We start from the raw sequence: 12,741 nt of genomic DNA, 5'->3' as shown, positions 1-12,741 counted from the left end.
TCCCACCCCAAGCCGCACCCCCATCTACCTACTAACCTCATCCCACCTCCTTGACCTGTCCGTCTTCCCTGGACTGACCTATCCCCTCCCTACCTCCCCACCTATACTCTCTCCACCTATCTTCTTTTCTCTCCATCTTCGGTCCGCCTCCCCCTCTCTCCCTATTTATTCCAGTTCCCTCACCCCATCCCCCTCTCTGATGAAGGGTCTAGGCCCGAAACGTCAGCTTTTGTGCTCCTGAGATGCTGCTTGGCCTGCTGTGTTCATCCAGCCTCACATTTTGTTGTCTTGAAACTGTAGCAGTTATCTGATTAAAAATTGAAATGAAATTTGCATTTTAGCTTTCCATTGTTGTAGCACTTTAAACATTTGTGAAAACATACTGAATTTGACTAAAGAGAGAACCTTATGCTGGCATAACCTGACGGCTATTCTACCTCCAATAAGTCATCAACTACTATTCAAAAATAACTCAACTCTTTAACCCATGTTTATTCCTAAAATAAATCAACCTATTGTGAAGTTAAATATAAACGGAAAAGAAATATAGCAACTTTCAAGTGTGCAATGTTAACAACAATGGATATAACATGCTGGTAACAGCTATCCTTCGTACCAACCTAGATTCCTGTTACTTTCTATGGTTAAAGAAGAGACACTTTAAACATCTGGAATTTTTTTTAAAGAAATCCAATCAAATTACTGTGAGAGGCAATGAATTAAAGAGTTAACTCTTAACTGACTAACTAAACATAGAATCAGGTTAAATCTTCGGCCTCCATCCTTTAATAAACTGCATGATCTTTTTGACTTGCAGTTTTGTCAGTTTAAAATCATCAGACAGGATTTCCTCAGTCAATTGAACAAAAATGTTTCCATCAATTCGCTCACGGATAAAGAATGTTAACACATCTTCTGAAAGGCCTATGAACCGTAGGCATTTGGAAACTTCCTCCACAGAAAGAGTAGATAGATCAGATGGTGGATACCAGTTCGAGCCACTATCATTTAATTTCGGCATACTTGGGGTATTAGATGAAGGGATAGAAACTGGTATATCTGCAGTACTTCTTGATGACACCGGAGGAACCTCTATAACTCCTTGTGTGAGATAGACCCTTGTGACTCCACCCTCAGCACCTCTCACAATAGTAGGGGAGAGAGAAGCTGCACTCCTGATGATGATGTTGTCTGAATCACAGAACTTTGGTGGCCGAGATGGTGGGACAGGACAAGATATGCTTTCAGTCTGTTTATACAATGAATCCTGAACACAGTTTCTAAATTCCTGCTTGTGCCTAAACTCTCCAGAAATGCTGACAGAGCCTGGATCAGGAGAAGAACTACGACTGACTATAGGATCAAAAGGATCAAATTGCTCTGATGTAGTGGACGGAAACGTGTGATGATCAGAAGATTCCAACCAATCTGTTGCTGATGTACTAGATGAGTAACTAGGATTGGAAAAAGGGTTTAGTGCTCCAAAAGGAGCAAACCGTTTTTGAGAACCTGGAGGTTTCAGTCGAGGACAGCTGTAGTAACTTTTATGAACAGCATCTCCTGATAATTGGGATGTAGATCGCCCACTGGCCATGCTTTGAACACTGTCTGAATATGCCCATGGATTTGACCAGGAGGTCTGTACATTCTGGGTATTTGTTGAAATGTTCCCTGATATAGGACGGTTGGAAGAATCTGTAGCCTTGCAGTCTCCCCATGTGCATGGGTAACAGTAAAGTGAGTACGAGTCTGGGGATGGTGAACAGCTGCCACTACGAGTTCCAGAACTGCAAACAGATGGAAATAAGTACAGTATTACAGTTTTGTTTTGGAAATGTGCAGTACTCCTCTAAAATATCATTACCAAACGAGAGAAAATACCTCTTCAGTGGAACTACCAATGCAAACCACAAGGAAGGAACATGCACACAATATTTAATGGACGAAGATAGTGCAGAATTTGGCAGGTAAATTCAACTTAAAATGAGAAGTTGCTGCAACATCCTAGGTAAGAACCAAATTTCTATGCTTTTATTGTACTCTATGCTCTCAAGAAGTCAGCCTAAATTTAAGCTATTTAATGGAACTAGCAGTATTGTATTCTGGTTCACAGGCATCTCTTCCTTACCCAAACTGCTGGGCAATTTACACATTAATAAAGGAGTGCATCATTCACGGGCGGCATGGTAGCTCAGTGGTTAGCACTGCAGCCTCACAGTGCCAGGCACCCGGGTTCGATTCCAGCCTCGGGTGACTGTCTGCGTGGAGTTTGCACATTCTCCCCGTGTCTGCGTGGGTTTCCTCCGGGTGCTCCATTTTCCTCTCACAGTCCAAAGATGTGCAGGCTAGGTGGATCGGCCATGCTAAATTGCCCGTAGTGTTCAGGGTGTGTGGGTTATGCGGGATCGGTCTGGGTGGGATGCTGCAAGGGGCAGTGTGGACTTGTTGGGCCGCAGGGCCTGTTCTCACACTGCAGGGAATCTAATCTAATCATTCACGTTATTACTCCTTCGGTAAATTCCAGCCTAATAAATTAATGCATAAAATCATGAAGTGAGAAGTTCTGTGAAATATTAGTTATGTCAATTAAAGTAATAAACCATTGAGATTGCACTATCTCTTTTAGTCACAAACTCTCACACTGTTTGACACTCTTGTCTACCTGGTGGATCTTTACTCCTAATCTCCATTTCAAGAATTACCAGACACTCAGGATCATTTGAAATGGGTCAGATTTTTGATAATATCAACAATTTATGGGAATTCCAGAGAAACATGAGGAACTATTTGACCTTTACAACAGTTACATTGCTTGGTTGCAGCATGGGAAGAATTAAAGGGTCAGTAGTACAGACTCATTCTGACTGGTTTCTCTTTCTTAAAATCATATTTGCCAATCAAATCCAAAATGACATGAAAGCCAAATCTCCATTTCACTTTCTTTAAACATGGGAATCTTTACCCATAGTATAGTACAAGGAAGATCTGCTAATTGGTGGCAAGAACAGGAGGGCAGATTACTATCTCAATGGAGTCAAGTTAGGTAAAGAGGAAGCACAACGAGATCTAGGTGTTCTTGTACATCAGTCAATGAAAGCAAGCATGCAGGTACAGCAGGTAGTGAAGAAAGCTAATAGCATGCTGGCCTTCATCACAAGAAGAATTGAGTATAGGAGCAAAGAGGTCCTTCTGCAGCTGTACAGGGCCCTGGTGAGACCGCACCTGGAGTATTGTGTGCAGTTTTGATCTCCAAATTTGAGGAAGGACATTCTGGCTATTGAGAGAGTGCAGCGTAGGTTCACGAGGTCAATTCCCGGAATGGCGGGACTATCATATGTTGAAAGATTGGAGCGACTAAGCTTGTATACACTTGAGTTTAGAAGGATGAGAGGGGATCTGATTGAGGCGTATAAGATTATTAAGGGATTAGACACTCTGGAGGCAGAAAGCATGTTTCCGCTGATGGGTGAGTCCAGAACCAGAGGACATAGTTTAAAAATAAGGGGTAGGCCATTTAGAACAGAGTTGAGGAAAAACTTCTTCACCCAGAGAGTGGTGGATATATGGAATGCTCTGCCCCAGAAGGCAGTGGAGGCCAACTCTCTGGATACTTTCAAGAAAGAGATAGATAGAGCTCTTAAAGATAGTGGAATCAAGGGTTATGAGGATAAGGCAGGAACAGGATACTGATCGTGGATGATCAGCCATGATCATAATGAATGGTGGTGCTGGCTCAAAGGGCTGAATGGCCTACTCCAGCAGCTATTGTCTATTGTACCCAGTGACTGACTATAGCAAAGCAATACAATCTTCTGTGTAGAAAGAAATAAAATGGCATTCTAAACTTGTTAAAATTTCTGAACTAGATAACGGCCACCAAATGGCTTGTATTATTAAACTGCCGTGTCTAGGTGGCGGGAAACAAGCATAACAAATAGCATTGGGTGGGAAATAACACTCGGCATCCCTATTAGTGAAAATTCTGATAGTAATTACAAAAGATTAAAATGTCCATCAGTATCCAGAGAAATTGCCTGTCATAGTAAAGCACTTAAAGAAATAATGAATGGACACAACAGGAAGCAAGAACGCAGAAGACACAGATCATAAGCATTTCAAAATTGAATTTGCAATATTAAGGAAAACCCATTTGTCATTAAAGTGGCCATTCATAGTAGCATCAACTGACCTAAATGCACTTTACATTACTGAGTGAATGTATTAGCATCTTGTCAATAGGACTTCAACAGTATATTTTATTGTAGGTGTTGCATGTACATAAAATGCAATAAAAGTATGTTCTTCAACAGGGTAAGGTTCCACAGAAATGCAGAGATGTGTCAATTACAAATTCCTTCAGACATTTAAAGGGTATTCACATTGTGGCATACAATAACATGGATGGCCTCAGTTACTGTAACAGATTAAAAAAGAACTGTGGAACCCACACACAAGTATGGTGTCTATGCCACAGTTCATCATATGGACGGGATTTAACATTCAGATCTACAACAGTTTTAAAATCAACTCTATTTGTTACAATCAAATACATAAACAATGTAGCTGGTTCCTCTCAAACTCCCTGACCTTGATAATGGCAGGATTCTTGGCAGTGTGGAGGAACACAGGGATCTTGGGATCAACGTCCATGGCTCCCTCAAAATTGCTACCCAAGTTAATAGGGTTGTAAAGAAGGTGGATGTGTGTTGGCTTTCGTTGGCAGGGGAATTGAGTTTAATAGCCACAAGGTTATGCTGCAGCTCTATAAAATCCTGGTTAGATTACACTTGGAATATTGTGTTCAGTTCTGGTCACCATATTATAGGAAGGCTGCGGAAGCTTTAGAGAGGGTGCAGAGGAGATTTATCAGGATGCTGCCTGGACTGGAAGGCAGATCTTATGAGGAAATGGTTGAGAGAGCTAGGGCTTTTCTCATTTGAGTGAAGAAAGATGAGAGGTGACTTTCTCGAGGTTTACAAGATGATGAGAGGCATAGATAGAGTGGGTAGCCAGAAACTTTTACCCAGGGTGGAAATGACTATTACGAGGGGGCATAATTTTAAGGCAATTGGAGGAAGGTATAAGAGAGATGTCAGAGGTAGGTTCTTTACACAGAGAGTGGTGGGCCTGTGGAATGTGCTGCTGGGAGTGGTAGTGGGGTCAGATACATCAGGGACATTTAAACAACTATTGGATATGTACATTGATGATAATAAAATGTAGCGTGTGCAGGGTAGTTCGATTTTAGAGTAGGATAATAGATCAGCACAACATCGAGGTCCGAAGAGCCTGTAATGTGGTCTCCTGCTCTATGCTTGCCTTCATCAGTCACAGCATTGAATACAGGAGTTTGGACATCATCTTACACTTTACAAGACACTGGTGAGGCCATATTTGGAGTACTGTGTACAATTCTGACCGAACTGCTGTGTAGGAAGGATGTTATTAAACTGGAAAGGGTGCAAAGAAAGATTTACAAGGATGTTCCCGAGACTTGGAAGTTTGAATTATATGTAGAGGATAGATAGGCTGGGAGTTTTTTTTTCCTGGAGTGTAGGAGGCTGAGCGATGATCTTACAGAAATTTCAGAAATCATGAGGGACATCAAGAAGGTGAATAGCCAAGGTCTTTTACCCAGGGTAGGGGGGTCCAAAACTAGGGGGCATAGGCTTAAGATGAGTCGGGGAAAATTTAAAAGGGACCTGAGGGGCAACCTTTTGTTTTATGTTTCTCAACCTTATTTTCCTGCCCACTCATCACAGCCCTTAATCCCCTTACTAATCAAATATCTATTTATCTCTGTCCTAAATATATTCAATTACTTGGTCTCCAGGAGTTGCACAGATTAACCACTCTCTATTTTCTTTCTCAAGTAATACAAAAGCCTGGTTCGGCCACATCTGGAGTATTGTGTCCAGCTCTGGTCGCCTCATTACAGGAAAGATGTGGAAGTGTTGGAAAAGGTGCAGAGGAGATTTACCAGAATGTTGCCTGGAATGGTGGGAAGGTCTTACAAGGAAAGGTTGAGAGAGCTAGGGCTTTTCTTTTTAGAACGATGAAGGATGAGAGGTGACTTAATAGAAGTGTACAAAATGACCAGAGGTATAGACAGGGTGGAGAGCAGAGACTTTTTCCCAGGGTGGAAGTAGTCACTATGAAGGGGCATAGTTTTAAAGTGAGTGGAGGTAGATATGGGGGAGACATCAGAGGTGGGTTCTTTACTCAGAGAGTGGTAGGGGCGTGGAATGTATTGCCGGCGAGGGTAGTGGAGTTGGCCGCATTAGGGGCACATAAGCAGCTATTAGATAGGCATATGGATGATAGTATAAGGTAGGGGTGGAGGTTAGAGAGACCTTAGGATTAGGGTAAAAGTTTGGCACAACATTGTGGGCTGAAGGGTCTGCACTGTACTATACTGTTTTATGTTCTATAATACTCTGGGCACATGGGTACAATTCCCACCATGTCAGATGGTGACATTTGAATTTAATAAACAGATCTGGAATTTAAGAGTCTATTGGTGATCATGACACCATTGTTGATTGTTGGAAAAACACATCTTGCTTATTATTGTCCTTTACTGAAGAAAACCACTATCTTTACCTGGTCTGGCTTACATGCGAGCCCAGACTCATAGCAATGTGAATGATTCCCAAATGTCCTCTGGGCAATTAGTAATGGGCAATACATGCTGCCCCTGCCAATGATGACCACATCCAATGAGTGATTAAGAAATAAAGTATGTTGTCAGTATCCATAGCCTTTGTAGATCCATAGTTTCCAGCTATTTCTGTACATCACATGCAATTAATTGAATTGGCTGAAGACTGGCTTTACTGATGCTGGGGGCCTCGTGGTCAACACTTCATTTTTAGATATGCCTTATGTGGCTCCCAGCACGCTCGCCTGCAATCTTCATTGAATCATGGGAAAGTATTAGCCAAGTGGTACTGTTGCTGGACTAGTCCAGTGATACAAAGACACAGGTAATATTCTGGGGACCTGTGTAAAAATCTGGACTTAAGCAAAGGCTGTGAAACATTGCCATTGTCACAAAAATCCATCTGGTTGACAAATGTCTGTTAGAAAAGGAAACCTCTGTTCTTACCTGGTATGGTCTGCATAAGACTCCATATCCATAGCAGCGTAGCTGACTCTTAACTGGCCTTGCAAAGCACTCAATTGTATCTATTGTTAAAAAGTCTCAAAAAATGAAAGTAACTGGGTGAACCACCCAGCATCAACTGAGGTCCTGGAAATGACAACCCCGTCAACCCCTGATAAAACCTCCTAGTCATTTCTGGATGCTACCACCAAAACTGACACTGCAGTCTCACAGACTGGTTAGGCAGCAATCTGGCATTGTCATACTTAGAGAACCATACCTCACAACTGATGTCCCAGGCAACATCACTAATCCTGATGCACAACTGACCCACAGAGCTAGCAGCACAGTAACATACAGTCATCAGTTGAGTTAAATTTGGGGTTCTCAACACGATGAATCCCAACTAGTCTCATGGCATCAGGTCAAATGGGCAAGGAAATCTGCTTTATCATGGGCTACCAAACTCCCGCTCAGCTGATGTTGGCTGCAGCACTACTGAGCTGGTTGAGTCCAACAATATCTATATCTCATGATTGTAGAAGAAAATGTCAGAGTTGATGTCCTTTTATAAAGAAATAAAGGATGGCATGATGGCACTGTGGTTAGCACTATTGACTGACTTGCTAGACCACTTCAGAGATTCTGGGGCAGATATATCCTGGACAAGATTGATGGGTTGTTCCTTAGCAAGAATGGGACTGATATCCTGCACCTCAATTGGTTAGGACTGTTGGGGAACATTTAAACCAGTTTGCTAGTGGGATAGCAGCCTAGAAAGGAATTCAGAAAAAATAAAACCAAAACCTGGCTCATGGAAGTGGAAATGGCTGCAGGATGACCAAAACTGGACAATGAGTATCAAAGGATTTTTGACTTTTAGGGGGAATAGCTGAAAAGGTAAATGAGGTGGGTAGTGCTGATAATAAAGGGATACTATTAGTACATTAGTTGCAGAGAACATCTGATCAGAAGAACGATGTAAAATCTGTTTGGTTGGAGCAACTTGGTGGAGGAATAATCATTACGGTAACAGTACTGAATAAACTAATGGACCTGTAAACCAACAAGTTCAGGTCCTGATGGACTTCATCCCAGGGTTTTAAAAGAGATTGTTAATTGGGTAATCGGTGCAATGGTGTTAAGTTTTCAAAATTTCCTAGATTCTAGGAAAGTTCCAAAGACCAGAAAGTAGTAAATATAACTCCTTTATTCCAGAAGCCAGGAAGGCAAAACATAAGAAATGATAGGCCAATTAGCTGGCCAATGGCAGCTTAGCAGAGATATTTATCATATGGAAGGTGTCAGAATCGATCATTCTCGAGGCTGTTGCTGGGCACTTTGAAAAACTTAAGATAACCAGGAAGACTCAGCCTGGTTTTGTAAAGGGGAAATCAAGTCTAACCAACTTATTGGAATTCTTTAAAGGACTAACATGCACTGTGCTTAAAAGGACGCCTGTAGATGCACTAAGGATAACACCATTAGCTTCCTTAACTCAAGGGCATTGCTGAGAATGCATCTCAAATACTGTGTGAAGTTTTGGTCTCTTATTTATGGAAGGATGCTATTGTACCAAAGACAATTCACAGGAGGGGTATTAGACTGATGTCTAGAATGAGTAGGTGTTTTTATGAGGAAAGGTCAGATAGACTGAGCATGTTTCATCTGGGGTTTATAGGAGTGACAAGTGTCTGAATTAAAGTATAAGATTCGGTACCAGTTTAGTGGTACTGTAAAGTTGTAGAAGCAGAAGTTGGCCGTTCACCCCATCAAGTCCATCATTCAATAAGATCTTACAATACTCAACTCCATTTTCCTGACATTTTCCCACAACCTTCTGTTCCCTTACTGCTTAAAAATTTATCCCTCAGCTTGAATATTCTTAACTACCCAGCCTCGGCAGCTCTGAGAGAAGAGCTTCCTCTTCATATCCGTCTTAAAGTTTGAAGAAAATATTTTTATACCCTGGATCAACATAGTGAACCTTCTCTGAATTGCCCCGACGTTAATTTATCTCTTCTTGGTCAAGAGGAGCAAAACCATTGTACTAGTTCCAGATTGCCAACCTGACAATGCCCCCTTTCTTTTCTGCTAGCTAGCCAATTCTGTATCTATGCTAATATATTACTACAACAAACTTTTTATTAGCTGGCACTTATGAGAATAGGAGTGTACTGTTTGATCAAATATTTCCATTCATCAAAGATCCACATAATCATAGAACATCGAACATTACGGCACAGTACAGGCCCTTCAGCCCTCGATGTTGTGCCGACCTGTCATACTGATCTCAAGCCCATCTAACCTACACTATTCCATGTATGTCCATATGCTTATCCAATGACGACTTAAATGTACATAAAGTTGGCAAATCTACTACCGTTGCAGGCAAAGCGTTCCATTCCCTTACTACTCTCTGAGTAAAGAAACTACCTCTGACATACCTCCTATAGCTTTCACCCCTCAATTTAAAGCTATGCCCCCTCGTGCTCGCCATCACCATCCTAGGAAAAAGGCTCTCCCTATCCACCCTATCTAACCCTCTGATTATTTTATATGTTTCAATTAAGTCACCTCTCAACCTTCTTCTCTCTAATGAAAACAGCCTCAAGTCCCTCAGCCTTTCCTCATAAGACCTTCCCTCCATACCAGGCAACATCCTCGTAAATCTCCTCTGCACCCTTTCCAAAGCTTCCACATCCTTCTTACAATGCGGTGACCAGAACTGTACACAATACTCCAAATGCGGCTGCACCAGAGTTTTGTACAGCTTCACCATAACCTCTTGGTTCCGGAACTCAATCCCTCTATTAATAAAAGCTAAAATACTGTACGCCTTCTCAACCTGGGTGGCAACTTTCAAGGATCTGTGTACATGGACACCGAGATCTCTCTGCTCATATACACGGCTAAGCATCTTACCATTAGCCCTGTACTTCGCCTTCCAGTTACTCCTACCAAAGTGCATCACCTCACACTTGTCTGCATTAAACTCCATTTGCCACCTCTCAGCCCAGCTCTGCAGCTTATCTATGTCTCTCTGCAACCTTCGTCACTATCCACAACTCCACCGACCTTAGTGTCGTCTGCAAATTTACTTACCCATCCTTCTACGCCCTCATCCAGGTCATTTATAAAAATGACAAACAGCAGTGGACCCAACACCGACCCTTGCGGTACACAACTAGTAACTGGTCTCCAGGATGAACATTTCCAATCAACTACCACCCTCTGTCTTCTTTCAGCAAGCCAATTTCCGATCCAAAATGCTATATCTCCCACAATTCCATTCCTCCGCATTTTGTACAATAGCCTATTGTGGGGAACCTTATCAAACGCCTGCTGAAATCCAGATACACCACATCAACCGGTTTACTCTCATCTACCTGTTTGGTCACCTTCTCAAAGAACTCAATAAGGATTGTGAGGCACGACCTTCCCTTCACAAAACCGTGCTGACTATCCCTAATCAATTTATTCTTTTCTAGATGATTGTAAATCCTATCCCTTATAACCTTTTCCAACACTTTACCAACAACTGAGGTAAGGCTCACTGGTCTATAATTACCAGGGTTGTCTCTACTCCCCTTCTTGAACAGGGGAAGCACATTTGCTATCCTCCAGTCATCTGGCACTATTCCTGTAGACAATGACGAGTTAAAGATCAATGCCAAAGGCTCGGCAATCTCCTCCCTGGCTTCCCAGAGGATCCGAGGATAAATCCCATCCGGCCCAGGGGACTTATCTATCTTCACCCTCTGAAGGATTTCTAATACCTCTTCCGTGTGAACCTCAATCCCACCTAGTCTAGTAGCCTGTATCTCAGTATTCTCCTCAATAACATTGTCGTTTTCTAGAGTGAATACTGTTGAAAAATATTCATTTAGCGCTTCCCCTATCTCATCTGGCTCCACACACAACTTACCACTACTATCCTTGATTGGGCCTAATCTTACTTTCGTCATTCTTTTATTCCTTAAATACCTATAGAAAGCCTTTGGGTTTACCCTGATCCTATCCGCCAACAACTTCTCATGTCTCCTCCTGGCTCTTCTGAGCTCTCTCTTTAGGTCTTTCCAGGCTACCTCGTAGCCCTCAAGTGCCCTAACTGAGCCTTCACATCTCATCCTAACATAAGCCTTCTTCTTCCTTTTGACCAGAGATTCTACCTCCTTCGTAAACCACGGCTCCCCGCACTCTACAGCTTCCTCCCTGCCTGACAGGTACATACTTATCTAGGACACACAGGAGCTTTTCCTTGAATAAGCTCCACATTTCTAATGTGCCCATCCCCTGCAGTTTCCTTCCCCATTCTATGCTCCCTAAATCTTGCCTAATCTCATTGTAATTGCCTTTCCCCCAGCTATAACTCTTGCCCAGTGGTATACACCTATCCCTTTCCATCACTAAAGTAAACCTAACAGAATTGTGATCGCTATCACCAAAGTGCTCACCTACTTCCAAATCTAACACCTGGCCGGGCTCATTACCCAGTACCAAATCTAATGTGGCTTCGCCCCTTGTTGGCCTATCTACATACTGTGTCAGGAAGCCCTCCTGCACACTCTGGACAAAAACTGACCCATCTATAGTACTCGAACGATAGTGTTCCCAGTCAATATTTGGAAAGTTGAAGTCCCCCAAGACAACTACCCTGTCTCTCTCACTCCTATCGAGAATCATCTTAGCTATCCTTTCCACTACATCTCTGGAACTATTCGGAGGCCTATAGAAAACTCCCAACAGGGTGACCTCTCCTTTCCTGTTTCTAACCTCAGCCCATCCTACCTCAGTTGACGAGTCCCCAAACATCCTTTCTGCAACTGTAATACTATCCTTGACCAACAATGCCACACCTCCCTCCCTTTTACCATCTTCTCTGTTCTTCCTGAAACATCTAAATCCTGGAACCCGCAACAACCATTCCTGCCCCTGCTCTATCCATGTCTCCGAAATGGCCACAACATTGAAGTCCCAGGTACTAACCCATGCTGCAAGTTCACCCATCTTATTCCGGATGCTCCTGGCATTGAAGTAGGCACACTTCAATCCAACTTCTTGCTTGCCGGTGCCATCTTGCTTCCCTGAAACTTTATTTCAGACCTCCCTACTCTCAACCTTTTCTATACTCGAACTACAAGTTTGGTGCCCATCCCCCTGCTGAATGAGTTTAAACCCACCCACCCACCCACCAGCCTTAGCGAATTTCCCCCCCAGGATATCGGTACCCCTCTGGTTCAGGTGAAGACCATCTTGCTTGTGGAGGACCCACCTACCCCAGAAAGAGCCCCAATTATCCAAGAATCCAAAACCCTCCCTCCTGCACCATCCCTGTAGCCACGTGTTCAACTCCTCTCTCTCCCTATTCCTCGCCTCACTAGCATGTGGCACGGGGCAATCAATGTAAAAAGAACCCCTAAGTAATAGAAATGTAACATTGGGAGTGTACACATCACTGTCATAGTTTGTTGGCAGCAGAAGACACTTAAATAATACTGAAACTTTGTCTTTAATAAAACTTACTGACAGACAGCCTTCTTACTCACACCCTCAACTGACTACTTGAACATCACAGAGATTGTGATAATACTTTGGGTATTTCAGGCATATGATTTTTGCCGCTTTATCAAGAG

At 42.7% G+C, this 12,741-nt stretch overlaps 1 protein-coding gene across 5 annotated transcripts in view; it reads right to left on the bottom strand.

The window, feature by feature from the left end:
- Window positions 1-273: 273 nt before the first annotated feature.
- gareml (GRB2 associated, regulator of MAPK1-like) overlaps window positions 274-12,741 on the bottom strand; it is a 224,310-nt gene continuing 211,842 nt past the window's right edge. For all 5 annotated transcript variants that reach the window (XM_059645679.1, XM_059645680.1, XM_059645681.1 and 2 more), the window contains one exon: window positions 274-1,787. In XM_059645679.1, the coding sequence (XP_059501662.1) occupies window positions 764-1,787 (1,024 nt within the window). In that variant the 3' untranslated portion in view covers window positions 274-763. The remainder of the gene's footprint in view (window positions 1,788-12,741) is intronic.

The sequence above is a fragment of the Stegostoma tigrinum genome, chromosome 4 (genome assembly GCF_030684315.1).
Source record: "Stegostoma tigrinum isolate sSteTig4 chromosome 4, sSteTig4.hap1, whole genome shotgun sequence".
In the NCBI taxonomy this organism is placed as follows: domain Eukaryota; kingdom Metazoa; phylum Chordata; class Chondrichthyes; order Orectolobiformes; family Stegostomatidae; genus Stegostoma; species Stegostoma tigrinum.
This window is presented reverse-complemented; position numbering and strand designations above follow the sequence as displayed.